We start from the raw sequence: 18,669 nt of genomic DNA on the forward strand, positions 1-18,669 counted from the left end.
GACTGCCACACTATTGTGTCCCCTTTGGGACTGAGCTAGTTCTCTTTCTACAGACCATAGCTTCCTCCTGGACAGAGCTTGACTTGGGCATTTCTTCCCCCTGCTCCTAAAAGAGCATGTGGAACAGAGTACATCATGGGTACAAACAAAGACCTGGGTGGTTGGAAAAAGTGATTGGATAAATGGGTGGATGTGTGAATGGCAGGATGGATGGATGGATGGATGGACAGACAAGTGGGTGGGTGAGTGTGTGGATTGATAGGTGGGTGGATGACTGGATGGAGAAAGACTGGATCACTGGACTGTCTGCTTAATGAATGGACCTTACATATTGAGCGCGTGATCTTTGTCATTACTTCCTTTATGGGCTGGGTCTGTGCCTTAAAAATTTTGTCTCCCATATTCCAAACCACCTCAGCCTTGGGCTGAGCCTATATTAAATCCCAGTAAAAGTGGGATTAATGAATTAATTAACAAGCGACCAAATGAAATAAAGACCATGCTGTCCTGAGTAGAATTACGAGGTTGGATTTTACAGTCTGCCCTTGCCACTCTCTCAGCTCCGCCCCCATGTCCTCCTCACCACCCAGACTCTGTGCTGGGTCCAAGCCCTCAGCTTGTCACACTGAGACTTTAGGGATGAGCCAGCACAGAGGGAGGGGCTAGTGCCATGCAGTACCGAAGACGTCACTCTCTGATGGTGGAAATTTGGGCACATTTTACTCCCCAGGGAAACATAAACAAAACATGAATCCTGTATATCTAGGCAGGAAGGAAAAGTGTCTTTAGCTAAAAGATCAGCTTATGGGGCGGTGGGGGGGGGGCAGAAAATCCCATGGCTTTGGTCCCTCATGATTGGGTCCCTCAGTCTTCCTTCCCTAGGCCATCTTGTCATGTGTGACCCACTGAGTTTGAAGAGCTTTCGGAGGGAAAGGGACTTAGACATGTTCGGTGAGGCCATAGGCTCAGGAGGTGGATCTTGCCTCCTTCGAACAAAAGTGTTGCTCACAAGTAACCCAGGGATGGAGAAGCGCGTGGGAAGGCAGGGAACTCCCTGACACTTGAGGCTCATGACTCAAGGACAAAACCCAAGTGGGGGTGCTGGTGAGTGGAAGAGGAGACTGGACAGCTTATGCCTGGATTCTAGGAAGGTCATGGTCCCGGGGATCAGCCACCATCCCGCTGTAAGGCTCTGGCTGCATCTCTCTCCTCACTGGATCCCTCAGTCCCGGGATCTGTGAAATGGGACTCCACATCCTGCCTGTCTGATTCACAGGGCTCTTACAGGATCCTAGCAACAAGATGGGATGCGACACTGTAGAGGGGTAAAGGCATGGGGCATGCCACCAGGTAGGGCACAGTGCCTAAAGTGCTGCCGTGGCAGTCATTACTTCCGGGTCATCTGGGTTATTCTCCAGGGTCCTCTTTCAAAACATGAGCTCCCCTGGGCAAGGAGGGCAAGGAGGTGAATAGAGGTGTGGTCACATCTTCCTCACCCGGGCAGCTTTGGTGGCTCCAGGGACAGACAGGGCCCAGGAACTGCACACAGGGAACTGGCCTCAGTTGTGCAAAGAGTTCGCTGGGCTTGGCTGGAAGTTGCAGCTCAAGAGAAGATATTTAATACAAGAGGGCACAGGCCTGTACAGCCTGGAGGGGCAATGTGCTCCCCACAATGAGGGAGTGTTGGAGGGAGGAGGGGTTAGATGATGGAAGGGGGAGGGTTAAAGAAGAAGGGACATGATGGGAGGGAGTGAAGGAAGGGAATCCAGGCACGCAGCAAAGATTAAACAGCCCACCTGGGCCATACAGCTTGTTGGAGAGGGCTACGTGTGGCTTTGCCTCAGTTTTCCAAGTAGCTTGAGACAAGAGGGGCCCCCAGAGCAGGGAGCTGGCCCACTGTTAGCCTTCCCAGTGGTCCTGCCTCAGTGCTGGTAGGAGAGTCCGCTGGATATCACCACGTACCCCTGCAAGGCAAAGAAAGCCACGGGCCAAGTCAGAGGCCACATGAGGACCCATAGGACCCTCCGCTGTCCCATCAGCCTGGCTCCGAGTTCACGCTCTGTCACTCTTGCTCTGTGTCCTGAGGACAGTCCTTTGCCTCTCTCGGCCCACCTCAAAAATGCTACCCCGAGGGTGCAGTGAGACCACGCAGGCAGGCTCTCAGCATGGGGCCTGCACAAGAGGCGTCCGTCCATGGTTGGTACCATCTCAGTTTTATGACTGGGAGTCCAGACCACTGAGTATCTGCTCCAAGTCCAAGTCTCTCCAGCAGAGCCAGGCACCCCCTGTATGTCTTCTACTCTCTACAGCGCACTGCAGAGACACCCTGGGGGCCTGCTCGTCATGCATTCATTTAGCAAATCCTCACTGTGTGAGCCAAGCCCTGGGACAGGTGATGGGGAACCCAGCAGACAACAAGCCGGACCAAGTCCCTACCCAAGTGGAGCTCTTACATGGTCCAATATGGTAGCCATTAGCCACGTGTGGCTAATCACATTAAAATTAAATAGAATTAAAAATTCAGCCCCTGAGTTGCACTGGCCCCATTTCAAGTGCCCAGTAGCCACATGTACCCAGTGGCTGATAGTGGCTACTGTGTTGGATGGTGCAGAGTTCCATCCTGGCAGAAAGTTCTACTGAACAGCCCTGGCGTAGGGACCTTTGACTTCAGACCCGGCTGGCTGGATTTGTGAGTCCGCCACGGCCCATGCCTGTTTGGAGAAGTCTTGGGGAAATTCCCACTAATAGCCCTGGCTGCTTCGTGCGCCTGCTGTTCCTTCTTGAGGCGGGGGGTGGGGTGGGGGGGGGTGGGGGGGCGGGGGGAGATCACCCAAGTGCCTTGGGACCATAGTTCTTAAGCAGCAAGGACATCCTCCCTGGAAATACAGCAGTAGTTCTCACTCAGGGAAGGGGGTCAATAACACCCAGATGTTGGACTTTAGGGATCTTGGCTAAGATTTCTGCCCTATGCATGTCTCGTTGAGTGAATTAGAAAGAGTATTATCCTTTTATGTCCCGGGTGAAACAGAAAGAAGCTGTGGGATCTCACCCTGGGCAGCCCCGTGATTCAGTGTCACTGTGGGCCCACAATTGCTGACCAGGGAAAGTGATTTTAGAAGGGTCAGGCAGCCCCTTCTCCCATCCAGCCTGCAGACGTTTGTGTGCAAAGCCCGGAGGAGCCCCTTGTCATTCTCCCCTAGACACCAAGGGGCTGTACCCACCCAGGGAGCAGAATCAAGGCACAATTGAAGGCCCCTCCCTGACTGGGGCCTGGTGTGACATTTGATAAGGACTAAAGTGCTGGTGGGGTGGAGGGATGGGGAGAAAAGGCATACAACTGTAATTGAATAACAATAAAAATTAAAAAAAAAAAAAAAAGAAACCCTCCCTCCAGTGTCTCTTCACATCCTGGATTTCCCATCTCATTGCCCCTGAGAATTTGTGGCATGGTCTTGGCAGGGCCAGGGGGCACCCCCAGGCCTGGCTAACCTCGGGGTCCCAGTGTTTGCACTAGCAGGGAGGGTGGAAGAGGTGACACCCACATCGCAGAGCCCAGCTTCCCTCCAGGGGTTGAGGAGTCATACCCACAAGGCTCTCACCTCACGGACAAAGACCTCAGGGCTGACATAGTTTAGGTTGACCACGTTGGGAAGGGCAACCCCTATGCCCAAGAGAGCTGCAGGCAGGGAAAGAGAAACCAAGTTCAGCCGGCAGACAGTGACGGAGCATCATCTGGAACCTGGTCTGTGTTGAAGTCTTCATGTGCATTGCGACGCTGAGTTCCACAGATGCACAAGAGGTGGGAGCCACTATCATTATGCCCACTTCGCAGAAGGGAATGTGGAGGCTCAGAAAGGGAAAGGAACTTAGCTAAGATCACACAGCTGCTGAACAGCCAAGCCATGATGGGCACATAGGCAGCTGGACTCCTGAGGCCGCCCTCTTATCCTGAGCCTCAGAGATGGGATAGGGGCCGGGACAGAGCCTGGAGCGGGTGTGAGGCAGGAGGGGGCCAAAGGGCCAAACTGGGGTGAGGGCAGGGCTTACCATTGAGGTGGTCCAGCAGGGGCTTCTCGAACACGGTGTCTATGAGTATGTGCACTTTATCCGTCTGCAGCCGCAGAGCCACGGAGATGGGGCCCACCCAGCAAGAGGTGGGGAGAGGCAGACAAGCAGGCCACATGTGAACACACAGACAGACACACAGACAGCACAGGAACAGGGGGAGGGAGGAGGGCAGGTCACTCTTGTCCCAGCTTCAAGCAGAGACCAGCTACCCCCAGGGTCAGGTCTGCCTTCTGAGCATAAGGCACCCAGGAGCCGCTTGCCTGTGGAAAGGCTGAGAGACGAGCACCTGGCTGGCGGACACTCACTCACTGTGCAACGAACAGGAGGCTGGCTGTCCTATTGGCGCTGACTGACAGGTGGACTGACCAATAGAGAGACTGATGGGGCATACTGACTTTCAGGCCAGTGGACGAAGGGATGCATGGTGGCCCAGCCGTGGCACCTGACTGAAGGAGCAGCCGACACCATCTGACGCTGGCTTGTCCAATTTACCAATGGTGCCAGTGGTTCTTGGGCTGACAGGTTGTCAATCACCAGGCAGAACCAACTGACTGACCCCCCTGAAGAGCCAAGGCTGGCGGAATGGTTGACCAGCAGACAGACATCATGGGAAAGGCTGATTGTTGATGAATGGGCTGCTGACTGACCACTGTCGCAGGCACCCCAGAAGGGAGCCTGGTCGTGGTGGCATATACAGGCACATGCACGCACAAGCACACACGCACACATACCCTTTCCCCAGGCTCATGGCCCGCCCCATCCAGTGAAGGGGTCTCTGAAGACCCCAGCCCCACACTTACCTCAATGGAACCCACATTGGAAGAGGCCACAGTAAGCTGGGTACACCTGAAAAGGAAGCAGGAGGGTTAGCAGCAGGGGCCAACACCCACCACCCCCATGTTGCACCCAAGGCTCTGTGATGGGTGGTTTCAAGCCCATTGCACAGAGGAACACACTGAGGCTATGGGTCCAGGAGGCCTTACTTACCCCAACACAGACGTGGTCCCCTGAAGCTTCACCTTGGACACGGAGAGCTGGAGGCTAAGAGTCACTCTCTGGGTGAGTGGGGCAGCAGGGTGAAAGGTCACAGGGCCACGTGAACCTTACAGCTGGCTACCAGTGACCCCTGACTCCCACCCATCCCCCACTCATTCAGGTATTTGTGGGGCACAGGCCGCCAATGTGGGTGGTGAACAATAACTAAAGTAGCCAGATAGGATCCTTTCAGGGAGTGGTGGGTGCCATGAAGGCAGAGTGGTGGCATGGAGAGAGCTGGCTGATAGGGACCGTCTTTCTCAGAGTGGTCTAGAAGGCTGCCCTGAGGAAGGCTACAACATTTAAGCTGAGACCTGAAAAGCCAGCCATGCCAAGAACCAGGGGAAGAGTGTCCTAGGCACAGGGTTTGACATGTGCAAAGGTCCTGAGGCAGAAACATCCTGGAACATCAAAAGAATAACGAGACCAGTGTGGACAGAGCAGAGCAAATGAGGAGCCTGGGGCAGGAAGTGAGGTCTCCCTGGGAGTCCACACCCTCCCGGCCAGCCCCAACCAGCCCACCTCACTCACCATGTTGATGGAGAAAAGGGAGTGGAAAGCCGAGTTGGAGGTCACAGCCAGGACCTCAATGAAAGGCTGCAGCTGCAGTGTGGCGTTGTTGGTATGGATTGTGGCCACAGGTGTGCCACCTAGCCGCACCTTGAGCACCACGGGCATGGGCTCAGGGAACTGGCGGGCCACCTGGGGAACCAGAGGGGGAGAGAGAGGGAGCCACAGGGGTGCAAAGGCTGGGTGGGCTCTCCATTTGTCATTCCTCTGATGCTGATCAAGCCATCTTGTACCTGACTAGTCCACAGAGGCAGGACCGCCCTAGGCCCCTGCCCTTGGGGATGCCAGTCTGATGGGAAATAGGCATGAGGACAGGCATAGCCTGTGTGGTCTGTGCCAGGAGGGACGGAAGCTCAGGGGCCATGGAAGGTCAAGGAGCCTCCTGAACCAGACTAGGGGGTTGGTCCTCCCCTAGGAGGAAATCCGGAGCTTGGTCTTGAAGATGGACAAGAGGAAGGAAACAGAAGAATGCTGCAAGCAGAGGGCAGTGCTTGGGTGTTTCTCTATGGGGGAGAAAACAGTGTGATGTCCGGGCAGGAGGGGCCCTGCCTGAGAGGGAGCGGTGCCGATGTAAGGGTAGATGCAAAACCCCACTCGGGATAGATATGGGCCAGCAGAGGCCCCACAGCCCAGAAAGTCCCCCACCCCAATCCTGGGTCTCAGTCCCTGGAATGACCAGAAACGTCACCAACCTCGGGAATGAGCTGGCCCAGCACGGAGGTGTTCAGCAGGTTGTCATCGGACTTCTGAAATCGGCCCCCCACGCCATGAAAGCTTTTAGGGCGGCAGCTCCCCAGGCTAGACCACAGCTTGCCTCCCAGCAACGCCCACTTAACCCTTCCAACAGCCCCCCTCTGACCCTAAAGCTCCAGCCCCCCCCACCCGCCCATGGTTTGGCCTCTGTGGGGCCTCCCCAGGCTGGGCCACAGGACATGCCTGCCCCACGTGCCCCCGGCAGCAGGTCTGGCCCTCACCAACTGCCCTGTGATGTCCAGGTTGAGGGTACCAGCTTTCTGCAACAGCAGGAGGGCAGAGTCAAACAGGTCCTGGGAGAGGCCCACGGTTGCCATGGCACCGCTGGTACCCACGTGCTCTGGCAGTATAAAGGGGGTGGCATTCACAGGCAGGATGATGGGCTTGCCCAGAAGGAAGAGAACAGCCTATGAGGGTGGGCAGAGGAAGAAACAAGCAGCGGACATCAGTAGGGAGATGGTTCCATCGCAGAACCTGGGCACTGAGATGCCGCCCACCCCGAGACGCCGCATGTCCAAGCCTCACACCTGGAATGCTGTCCCAGGCCTTCTCCCCTCAACTCCCCCGCTCTCTGAGGCCTCTCGCAGAACACAAGGACTCCAGAGGCAACCAGCCTCCAGCTCTGGGATGACAAGGACCCACTTACATTGATATCCAAGGAAATGTAGTTCTCAGTGATATTGGGCGCATTGATCATGAAGTAGCGAATCTGGGACTCAGGACCCACAGGTTTGAGGCCTAATGAAACCAGAATGAGGGAGGAAAGATGGCATACTTAGCCTCATCTACCAGTGCCTCGTCTATCCAGAACACTCAACGTTCTGACTGCCTCGGTTAGCCAGCCCAGGCCGAGGAACAGGGAGGTAGGAGAAGGCCCCCGAGTAAGCAAACTTAAGTTGCAAAGTGCGCACACCCAAGATTCGGCCCCTTACGACCTGTTGACGCTTAGTGTAGACACAATTCTAACAGTGTTGCCTTCCGCTGTCCCAATCCGCGGAAGACTAAAGACCCCAAATTAGAAGGAAGGAGAAGGGTCACCCTAGGCGCGGAGCCACAGAAAAATGCTAAAGGGAACACAGAGTCACAGAAAAAGCAGGGAGTTCACATTTACCACGGTCCAGACATTTGACTGACTTACACTGTCTCATTCAATCCTTACCACAGTCCATTACGGTTAGGAGCCCATCATACACACGCATGCACACACACGCACAAACTGTGGTGACTTAGGGTTGTACACCTGGTCCAGCCGGCTCTGAAGCTCCTCTCGCTCCCTCCCCTACTCACACTGCCTCCTACAGAAACTCAAAAGGCCCAGGTCCCTGGGCCATTCCGTTCAGGTACACAGCAGTGCCTTCTGGGGAGGCGCAGCTGGGAGTCCATTTCCTATAGGATGAGTTCCCCCAAGGCTCAGAATATCCTGACTGCAAAGGGTGAGGCACTCGTGGGAACCACATCCCTGCACACAGCCAGCTAGGCTAGCTGGGCTGGCAGGTGAAGACCCAACCCCGCTGTCAGGAAAGCACAGCTCTTAGCCCCTCCCCCAAAGTCTCTGGATAGCAGAGGGGTGTGCATGTGTCCGTTCAGATTTCTGACGGGGCGGGGGTGAAAGGTGTGTGGGGCAGTGGGGGGTGACCAATGGCTGATGGGAGTGGGTGGATATATAGCTAGCTCCTGCCCCTTGGGAGAATGTTGGGTGTGTTCTACTTGGTGTCCAAGAGCTCCCCCAGGGGAGTGAGCCTCAGTTGCCCACGGCAGTACCTGCTCATGATCATGTCTCTCTCTCTCACTGCTCCCCTCCTCAACCAGGGCCCCCTAAAGCCACCCCCATCTGAGCCCATTACACTAAAATACTTATCCCAGGATCTGTTCCTGAGGAGATCAGCCTAAGACAGGGCCTTCTGCTAGTATATTCCTAGTACCCCCTGGATAATGAGAACCCCTGGAGAAACCAGAGGTGGGACAAGCCTGATGGCAGGTGGAGAGGGGAGGGAGCAACCAGGGGCGGGGGCACTTGGGGGCAGAAGAGCTTGAGTTCTGCTGAGGACACGCTGAGTTGAAGGAACCTGTGGGACCTGCAGAGGAGGTGTCCAGGGGGAAATGGAGTATAAGCACCTGAACCCTGAAAGGGGAGAGGGGTAGAGAGTCCAGCAAAGATTGTGGGAGACATGGGAGCAAAACCAGGGGAGGAGGGGTCTCTGAATCTCCAGGCAGGGGAGGAGGCAATGGCACATTGCATGTATTGCCCTCACGCACGCATGCGTACGCACACACACAGAGGTGCACTGGACACTCAAAGACATTCTAGAATTTGAAGATTCCCAGATTCCATCAACAACTGTTCAGTCATCTTACAGCTGACCTCCCAGAGGTCTAAGCTGATCCAAAGAGGGCATCTTGAAGGGTCTCAGGGCTCTCAGAAGGTCTCAAAGCTCCCCTCCCCCTCCCCCTAGAATGCCCGGTCTTACCAATCAAAGTTCCCAGGTGGACATTGAGGCCCTGCACGAGGTTGGAGATGCTCAGACACACCTGCGACAAGACAAAGCCGCCTGGGTTAGAACGGCGCTCAGGGCCGGGAGGGTCTCGGGTCCCTGTACGGAAGCCTCCCCCAAACTGGACACCAAGACTTAGAATACCCTCCTTCTCCACCACCTGTGGGCATCTTCGGGCACCTCCTCTGGGCACTGGGGAGTCAGAGGGGAAGCTGGGGCCCATGAGCACTGAGGAAAGAACAGGACTGTGGGACACCGCAGAGGTGGCCACAGTGGGGCCTGGGCAACAGAGCCAGGGAGCCTGCTGCGTCAGAGGGCCAGCTGGTGGAAGGATACCACCCACAGTGGAGGCAGGCAGCGGTCAGCAAGTGAGGCCCGGGAGACTAGTGTTCTCCAGGGCATAGAGAAGCGTACTAAGGTGGGGTCACTGTGATAGAGGGTGGGACAGAAGAGAGACTCCAAGGCCAGGGTGGTCACTGCCTGGTCCAGGCTAAAGCTGGTGAGGCAAGGCCAGGCCAGGTGAGGCCAAGAAGCAGAGGAGAGGGCCGGGTCAGGCTGTGCCGCCTTCGACCCTCGAACCTCAGTTTTCTCATCTACAAAATGGGGGGATGGTGTGCAGTGGGTTGGTTTGGTCTCTACTACTGCCCCTTAAAAGAAGTGGGATAGGAAGAGGCAGAGTTGGAGAACCGGCTCCCCATCAGCAGGAGGACCCTGGTCCCTGGGTCACCAGCTCTCACCAAGTCAGCCAGAGGCAGCGAGTGACGAGAGCTAAAAGAGTAACAGTAATAGCGTCACTCACACTGCCCAAACTGTCCTAACCTCCTCGCGGATGTTAATGCGCTTAAGCCCACAGCCAGCCCATGTCTCTGCATTGCAGATGTGGAATCAGGGTGGGGGAGCAGAGACTGGTTAGGCAACTTGTCCAAGGTTCAGAGCTGGGAAGAAGGGGAACCAGGCTTTGAACCCAGGCCACATCTGGCCCCAGTGCCCATGCCCTTGTCCAGTCCCATTTTGTCTTCTTTTCACAGCCATGTGGTCCCTGAAAGCACTGTCCCCATCCCACCCTCCAGCATGAAATTGGGGCTGGCCTAAGAGACTAAGCCTCCCTCCCCTTGTTTGGGCCTCCCCATCACTGCCCTGGCCCATCACCACAGCCCCTTCCCCACTGTCATGTGAAAAGTGAAGGAGCCCCCATGAAGGGCCTTCTTTTAAAAAAATAAAAATAAAAAAGCCACAACCACCCCCATCTCCCCATGCCTGCCGTCCCTCCGCCTTCGCCACGCCTGCGAGGACAGCGGCGCCCTCCTGGCTGAGAGGTCTGGCGGGCCGCCCTTTACCTTGTTGCGCAGGACAGCTCTGATGTGTTGCTGCACCAGGACCAGCAGCGCGGGCGGTGTGCTGGGGGAGGGACACGGAAAGGGCTCCTGAGTCCGGGTCAGGGCCTCCAGGCCTGTCTCTTTTGGCAAAGCCACAGTCGGGGAGACAATCTCTCCCCTCAGCCAGGGGCCAGTCATTCCCATTCCACACCCTATGTGGGCTGGACGCAGTGCTGGCACCTTTGCCCCCACGGATGAGGAAACTGAGCCTCAAAGAAGAGGTCACTGATCTCAGGGCTTGGAAGTGGCTGGGACGTGAAAATGAGGCCTGGCTTGAGGGAGACAGAGAGGGCGTGGCAGAAGCTGGGCTGGGCCATGTCCCTGAGCAGCTGGCTCCGCGTCCACTCTGAGCCCAGTGAGGCGAGGCTGCTTCCTGCTTGGGCTCCAGTTCTCTGTGACACACTTTGTAAAGTCCCTTCCTGGCTCTGGGCCTCAGTTTCCTCTCTGAGCAAGGAGAGATGGGTCTAGGTTGGCGTGTCTCAGCGGACGCCTGGGCTGCAGCCCAGACTCACTGGTTCGCCTCCACGGGGGGGGGGGGGAGCATCTGTGTCTTTACTGCCATCGACCTCAGGGCTTTCGTCCGTCTGTGAGCAGCTGCCTCCGCCCCGCATCCTGAGCACCGTGAGGGGATGTGAGTTCCACGCGGTGATCGTGGGACACAAGCCTGAATGAATTTGTACCCAGCTCTTCTCTTGGGAAAAGTCCGGTCTGGAAGGCTCGAGCGCCTCCCCGGGAGCCCCCAGCCACGTGTGGGAAGGTGTAGACATCACGCAGAGGATTCACAAGCAGTAGGTTAGTCAGGCTGGGGGGATTTGAACGCCACCGTTTGCCGGCTGTGTTCTTAGGCAAGTCACTTAACTGCTCTGGGCCTCAGTGTGTTCCCCTGTAAAATGGGGGAAATACTTAACACCCTCTGGGTGGGATTACTGTGAGACTCGGCCCAGGAAGGGCCTGGATCCGACTCAGCACACAGCAGGCGCTCTGGAGGCGGAGCTGCTGTTAGCTTTAGATGAGGACATGGAAGGGCCAGCCCCCCAGAGCCTCAGACGCCCTATCTCTGCAGGGAAGGGCAGCCCTCTGAAATCCCTAACAGAGGCATCAGTCCTGAATCCTTTCAAAAATAGTGTGTTTGTGTGCACTGCCATGTGGCGTGGGGCTGGGCGGTGAAGGGGACACGGCCTAGGCTGCACACGCACTGTGTGACCCCTGGCGAGTCCCTGCCCCTCCCTGAGCCTCAGTGTGCTCAGCCGTAAAACAGGTGTGACACTGGGGGCCTCTAAGCCCATTGCGACGACTGGACGAAAGCTTGAGTAGGAAGTGCTAGAAATGACTGCAGCCCAGGCACCTACCTGTGACTGTCATCAAAAACGATGGCTTTGTTGAAGAGTAAGAAGCAGGAGGAGATGCTGACCACGGGGGTCCCGATGGAGCCCTGGGCCACGTGGGCGTCGGCCAGCAGTACCACCGGCAGGATCAGCTCCAGCGGCTCAGGGACCCTATGGAGATGCCAGGCCTGAGCCCCAGCAGCACCACCCAGCGAGGCCCATGTTGACCAGTGCGAGGTCCTGCAAACCCCTAGCCCAAGCCTGCCCCCCAGTGAACACAGGCAGGACCCCCACTCAGCATGAGATGACCCCCAAACTCCACTCAGGGTCACAGATGTTACAGCAATGGGTGTGCACTCCGGCTCCCCATGCCCTCGCACTGCAAGGCCCTGGGCCAGTCACTCCCTGAGCTGAGCCTCAGTTTCCTCTTCTGTAAAGTGGGCATAAGCTTGGTGGTGCCCACCTCACAGGGCTCTGCTGAGTTTTCCACAAGGTAGTCATGTGACAACCCCCTGCTTGGAGTCTGGCCCACAGAAGGCACCAGTAAAATGAAGAGCCCAGAGTTAAAATAAGAGATCCCTCTGAAGGCCCAGCTCACAGTTTGAAACTAAATGAATATAAAGTGGCTGGTGCACAGAAATTATCTAATAGCTACGTTTATTGAGCACCTGCTATGTGCCTTGCACTGTGAAAAGAGGGACGTAATTTTGGTTACCGCAATGAATCCATTCGCGGCAACCCTCATAGCCTTGCTGCGAAAATTCATCCCATTGACAGAGGCGAAAACTAAGGGCTGGAGAAGCAAAATGACTCTAATCGCCTTGGAAAATCCTCCTGCCCTGCCCCCCCCCACCCCGCAACCAGGAGATTCACTCACCGAAAGACCTTGACAGTGAAGTTGGCTGCTGCCAACAAGCGTATCCCAAAACCATCAATGAAGTTCAGGTGAAAACGGGGCACCTGGACGTCCAGAATCTGGACCCTGCCGGGTAGAAGAGGAGGTGACAAGGGAGCTCCCACTAAACCGTGGAATCAGCTCCGGGTAGGTGCTCCGGGCCACTGCCACACTGGCCACGTTATAAAGAACAACTTTCTGGCAATTGGAAAAGTGGGATGAGGAAAAGGCAGTGAGTTCTCCATCGCGGGGCATGCAAGCCCTGTATGGACAACCAGTGCAGAGGGAAAAGACTCAGAGAGGACCCTAGCCTTGGACAGGAGTTGGATGAGATGATTTCTCAGGCCTTGGAGGGATTTTAGTATCTGACTGAGGTCTGGAAAGCCAGAAATGAAGGGAAAGAAAGACTTTGAAAGGCATAGAAGGCAGAAATCCTCTCTACACCATTCTAGTGAACAGCTTTGGCTTGGATCCCTCCAGCAATGGGAAACTCACTTCCTTCAACGTTGTTCGGATTGTTAAGACTTTCCAACTAACCTATGTTTGCTTCCTCCCCCAAATGAAAGTCATTTTTTCCCTGAACAGTAGTGGGGCGGGGTGAGGTGGGGGGAGATGATTGAAACACTACAAATGGTATAAATTTTAAAAGTCACATCAGAACTCCACCCCCAAAAACTCTCACTGTTAGCACTTGGGTGACACCCTTCCGTGACTCTCCTTAGGACACAGGTTGACCTAGAACCTGTTTCTTTTCACTTGACCACCACCCTGGATGTGTTCCCACACCTACAAACGAGGACGCCCGGCGTCATCCTAACAAGCACTGCCCACCCTGCGGCCAGGCCACAGATCACTCAGGAACCCTTGGCGGTGGGGTTGCTGTTATTCCCAGCTCTCCACCGTGACCAGCCGGGCCGTCCCAGGGAACTCAAACTGGGGGCCTCCAAGCCAGCTGGCCTGGTGCCCACTCAGGTTTTAAATGTTTGTACTTAGTTGTCGTCATTCAAACCTTGACAGATTCTATAACTTCTCCCAGGAATCCAGACACCTGAAATGGCGAGTCTGCATCCCCACACAGAGAGGGTCTGCTGGCCCAGGCCCTGGGGACAGCTGAGCCTGAGACGCCCCTCGCTGTCTCTGCCTCTGAGTTTCTGTGCATTATGAGAGGTGTGGAGAGAAATTAGGCTCAGACTTGTACCCTAAATTCAGCATCTAGCTTTTGGAGGAAGTAGCCAAGAGTCCTGCCAGCCCTGGGGACCTAGGAGCCACAGTCTTGGCCCCTAGGGGCAGAATTCTACCAATTCAGAGGCACCATCCCCATGTCTCCACCTTGGTCCCATCTCCTAATCCTCTTGTGACCACTCCCCGAATGGGCGGGGGGACCCAGCCTGGTGAGGGAGGCTCCATCCAGCTTTTGGAGGAAACATTCCACTACAGACAAGGGTGCCCATCTGGTGGGCTGGAGCGGTTTTCCCAGGGGGTGAGAGTGCACACCTGACGGTGGGAACACTCACCTGGTGCCTTATCTGGAGGACAGGAGTACTCACCTGGTGGGCCGAAGCCCCTCTCCACTCCGGTCCAGGAAGTACGGGACAGTGACCTGCAAGGCCTGCTGGAGAGGGGCTCTCCCGACTTTGGACACTGTGGGGCCAGACAGGGTGAGGTTAGACTGCTTTCAGGAGCCACCAAGGGAGACAACACAACCCAGCACCTGCCCCCCATCCTGAGTGGAGAGGCCGCAGAGACGGGAAGGGGCAGGCTTGTCACCAGGCACACCGGGGCCAAGCCCTCCTCCGCCCTCCTCGGGTACACTTCTCACACCAGGCCTGCAAGCCTTGCCTTTCCTCTCTCTCCCTGTCTCTGCAATCCCTACTCGTCTACCCTGCTCCTCAGAAGCAATAACATCCTCTGCCCTTTTCTAAGACTCTGGTGGGAAGCCCACCTCCTCTGGAGCCTCCTCAAGTCCCCAAGCAGAAGAGGGCCCCCAATCAAACAGGAGTGGGGAGGCCTGGGAGCTGAGTCCTGAGGACTCTGGGGTCCCTCAGATTCGGGGTGCAAACCCCAGCACTGCTACTCTCTGTGTGGCTGCTCTGTGCTCAGTTTCCCCACCTATAAATTTGCAGTGATTATAATGGTACCCATCACATAGGGTCCTTGTAACCACTCTGCGCAATTGACACTCGCTCTCCGTTGCTACTTGTCTCCGTGGCAGTGATGGCCATGATTCTATAGTGCCTCCTTTGTTCCGGCCCTGCTCCTCACCGCTCAATGCCATAGGTGCTAAACAATGCCCAGGTTACCTAGAGGTCAGGACACCTGGCAAGGAGAAGTCAGATCTGGGCCTAGGCACCTGGCTCCAATGCCCTGGACGTCCTCACACACCTGTACTGCTGGGCCAGGGAAGGTGCTGACTGAATGTGAGTGGGATTAAAAGAGGGGGTGGTGCTGTGAGAACGTCACATGAGGAGTCAAGAGGCCCGAATTTCGCTGAGACTCACTGTGGGACCTGGGGAAGCCCCTGGACCCCTCTGGGCCTCAGTTTCCCCAGACACAAGCATAAAGGCAGCGGTCTCTATGTTCCCAATGCCCCTTTCCCCAGCCTGACCATCTGTAGCTGAGCCGAGACTCACACCCAGGCCGCTGGACTTCATCTACAGTGCTCCCCCCATGGGCTTGAATTCTGGGGCTTTCGGACAGAGATTAGAGGACACTGTTAAGAAGCCACCCAGCCTGGCCTTGGAAAGAGTGGTGTGGGGCCTGGGCCTCCTGCCGGATTTCCGCCGAGAGCAAACACAGCCAGGTGCACCTGGATGGCTATCTGGGACAAAGGAGGCTCACATGGGACAGGTGGAGAGAAGGTGGCCAGCGGAGGGCAGTGGCCTCCTGTCCCTCCCTGCAGGCATCCATGCCTGGTCCCATGTGCTAGCCACGCTCTAACACGGATCACTGACGCCTCTCACTGCCTGCCTGTCTGTCCTGAAAGCTGTGTGTGCGTGCCAGGACACACTGCTGCTTCCCTGAGCCACTGCCTCACTGCTTTGCAGCCTAGGCCACTGAAAGTCCCTTCTACGTTCTGACCTGAATCCCTCACACTGTAGCCTGAGTTTGGTCTGGCCTTGGGGAAACAACTTCTGATTTCTCACCCCTAACCCAACTTTGAGATGCCGAAAGCCCCCCTGGGGCAGCTGGGGGGAGAGCTTTTGTCCCTCCCTGGGCCTAGGCTTCCTCACTGTGCCTTCCCCAGGGGATGGAGCAGAGTCTAGGACAGAGGCCTTGGCTGGGCTGGTGACAGGTGGTTCTTCTCACTGTGACCCTGGCAGGGATCTAACTCCAGGATGCTCTCCCACACGCATGTGCACAGAGACCCCCCCATGGACACACGTGTACAACCAGGGTGTGCAGCCACACCTGCATGCACACATCCATGCACCATGGCATTTGCACACATGCCTGTCCATGGTGCCGACACTCGAGGACACGTGTGGGCACATCGCCGTGAATTTTCAGACCTGTACACAGACACACACAAGCAAAGTTTCCACTCGAGCTGGCCCATGCCCACCCCACTTAGGGCCCTGTGCCCAAGCCTGCGGGCACACTTGCACACTGGACACGACATACGCCCCCACTCATGCATTCACTTAATAAATATTTGTTGAGCAGCAAGCACTGTATCAGGAACTTCTTGGGAGCAAGGGACACAGTGACAGATAAGATCCGAGTGGGTCCTCAGGGGGCCTTGGAGGTCATAGATACACATGCACACTTAGGATTGTACACACACGCAGACACGGACTCACTCGCATATGCTCGTGCACAGACACACGCGGGGCAACCCAGTGACGTGACTCTTACCGTAGCTCAGTGCAGCCTTGTTGAGTCTGACCACGGTGCCTGGCATGGAGGTGCCCACCACAGGCAGGAGCAGCGCCAGCAGCAGGCCCAGCCTGCAAACCTGAGTCATGGTGGTCCTGGTCACTGCCCCCCAGATCTGTGGGCTGGGCGGGGGACAAGCATCAGGGAGCTTGTCCAGAATCTCCCCAACCCCCACCCCAGCCTGGAGGTCGAAAGCCCTGAACGGGATCCCAGTCCCGCCCCAGGCTCCACACAGGTGTGCATCTCTGCACTGGGAAGAATTGCCTTCCCCTGCCTGCTTTGTCAGGAACCTGGAGGGATCTGGGCCCCTAGGCCCAGAGGAGACATGGCCTTGCCTAAGGCCACACAGCAAACTGGGGCTGGTGCAGGACCCAAGCCATGCCACAAGAGGATGGTGAGACTCCCAAACAGGGAGACTGAAGCCCAGGCCCACCACCCAGAGGCTCAGGGCTGTGTCACCTGATACCAGTATAGCCCAGTGTGACAGCCCACTCTGGGGTCCAGCTGTCCTAACCTAGCCAGGGGAGGACCTGGGGTGGCTCCTGTCTTCATCTTGTCCTGTGCTAGGTAAGAAATGTCCAGAAGGTGGGCCTCTTCACCACCCCTTGACCCTTCCTATCCCCGCCCAGCCAAGTGGGCAGACAGATCTGTGTGCAGCTCAGAGAGAAGGAGCTACACAGGAATGAGGGGCCACTGCTCAGATGGGCTCAGTCCAGGTAAGGCAGCTCCTCCCCAGCGTCCCACAGCAAGACCAAGGTTGACCCCTTCTGCAGAAGGCGATTGAAAGTAGTGCCCCCATTGAATAGACAGAGAAGTTGAGGCTCTTCCTTGGAAGAATGCCAGCTCATTCTGAGTCCTACCTCAGGCAGTCCAGGGACAGGTGGACTCTCAGCTCCAGCCAAGCCCTCTTCTGCCCCAGGCAGGTAAGGAGGCTGCTTTATAAGGCTCCCTGGTGTGCAGGACCTACAGGGAAGGGATATGGGGAGGGACAGGTTTGCTTGTGGTTGCAAGTGTTTTCCCTGCAAACACGGCCTGTGCCAAGGTGTCTCATCCCACAGGGGCAGCGGGGCTGCCACGTAGCCTGGCCCCGCTGCCAACCGCTGCAAGACCCTAGGACTGGGCAGCTCTGGAGACCTCTGGAATGAGGTCTGCTCCCAGTAGGGACCCCTCATCACCCCAGCCAGGCCTTGCCAGGCCCGGGCGGGAGGGAATGCCCAAAGTCAGGAGGATGGCCGCAGTAACCTCTCAGGCCTGGTGCCTCCACTCTGGCCCGGAAACTTTACCCTTTTAGGAGGGACAAGAGGTTGCCTGAGCCCCCACCCTTGTCACAGACAGAGCCCTGATCCTCATCAGACATTAAGCCCTAATTTGAAAGACAACAGACAAGAGGGTGTGGATGACCCAGTCGCCACTACTTAAACGCCCCAAACTCACTCCAAATGCCAGTCCCACTCGGAACGGATTTAGCCCATCATCTCCTTCTGCACTATAAACCCAGGCTCCACCATGGGCCCCAGGAGCTGTGCAAATGTGAAGAAAGCTTACACATACATGTGTGTGAGGGTTTTGTGTGTGCTTGTGTGTATGTGTGGTTACGTGTGCCTAGTCATGTGTACACATGTGTCAGGCCATAATTACTGGCATCAGAGGAAAGTGTGTGTGAGAGTGTACATGAAGTGGTCGTGTTGCCACACCGGTTTATGGTGTTCCGTGCCTGTTTATGTGACCCTACGTGAGTGCAGGTGTGGGGAGTTCCGTGTATAGCATATACGGGGTCCAGCACGCATAACACCTTTTTTATTACACAATTTTTATTACAAAATCATAAGCATGGAATTCTGTAACATAACAACATGACTCAAGCACACCCTATGACACTTTAAGTGAAATGTTCGAATTAAAACTATAAATTTTTGCACCCATATTATTACCCTACCAACCACACTCAAGCAGGCATTACTTCTGCCAGACCCGGACCCTGTATCTGTGGGCTTGGTATACTGAGTATGCCTGTGGGTCCGTGTGTGCCTGGTGCTAAGTGCATGTGTGTATGTGTGCTTGTGCACTGCAGGCTGCTTCCTGGTGTTGGGAGGTGACAGCATAACTGCAGGGTCTCTGTGTGGCCCACCTGGAGTACAGTGACAAAAAACCGCAGGGCCTCCCCCCCACTCCAGAGCTCTCCACAGCTCCCACTGACTCCACGCCAGCCCAAATACCAGGCCCAGAGCCCAGGCCCACCCTGTGCTGGGTCCCCACTAGAGCAACAGAACCGAGAGAGT

General features: G+C 56.2%; 1 protein-coding gene across 1 annotated transcript; it reads right to left on the bottom strand.

Moving 5' to 3' along the window:
* Positions 1-1,596: 1,596 nt before the first annotated feature.
* BPIFB2 (BPI fold containing family B member 2) lies at positions 1,597-17,353 on the bottom strand. Its single transcript, XM_024559559.2, has 16 exons — positions 17,251-17,353; positions 16,370-16,512; positions 14,062-14,155; positions 12,497-12,601; positions 11,644-11,790; positions 10,256-10,316; positions 8,895-8,955; positions 7,073-7,164; positions 6,648-6,833; positions 6,366-6,419; positions 5,635-5,805; positions 5,056-5,123; positions 4,869-4,914; positions 4,048-4,111; positions 3,600-3,676; positions 1,597-1,964 (listed from the first exon to the last, which is right to left on the bottom strand). The coding sequence occupies exons 2-16, from the start codon at positions 16,476-16,478 to the stop codon at positions 1,923-1,925; spliced, it is 1,377 nt and encodes a 458-aa protein (XP_024415327.2). The 5' UTR covers positions 16,479-16,512; positions 17,251-17,353; the 3' UTR covers positions 1,597-1,922.
* Positions 17,354-18,669: the final 1,316 nt, after the last annotated feature.

The sequence above is a fragment of the Desmodus rotundus genome, chromosome 6 (assembly GCF_022682495.2).
Source record: "Desmodus rotundus isolate HL8 chromosome 6, HLdesRot8A.1, whole genome shotgun sequence".
NCBI lineage: Eukaryota > Metazoa > Chordata > Mammalia > Chiroptera > Phyllostomidae > Desmodus > Desmodus rotundus.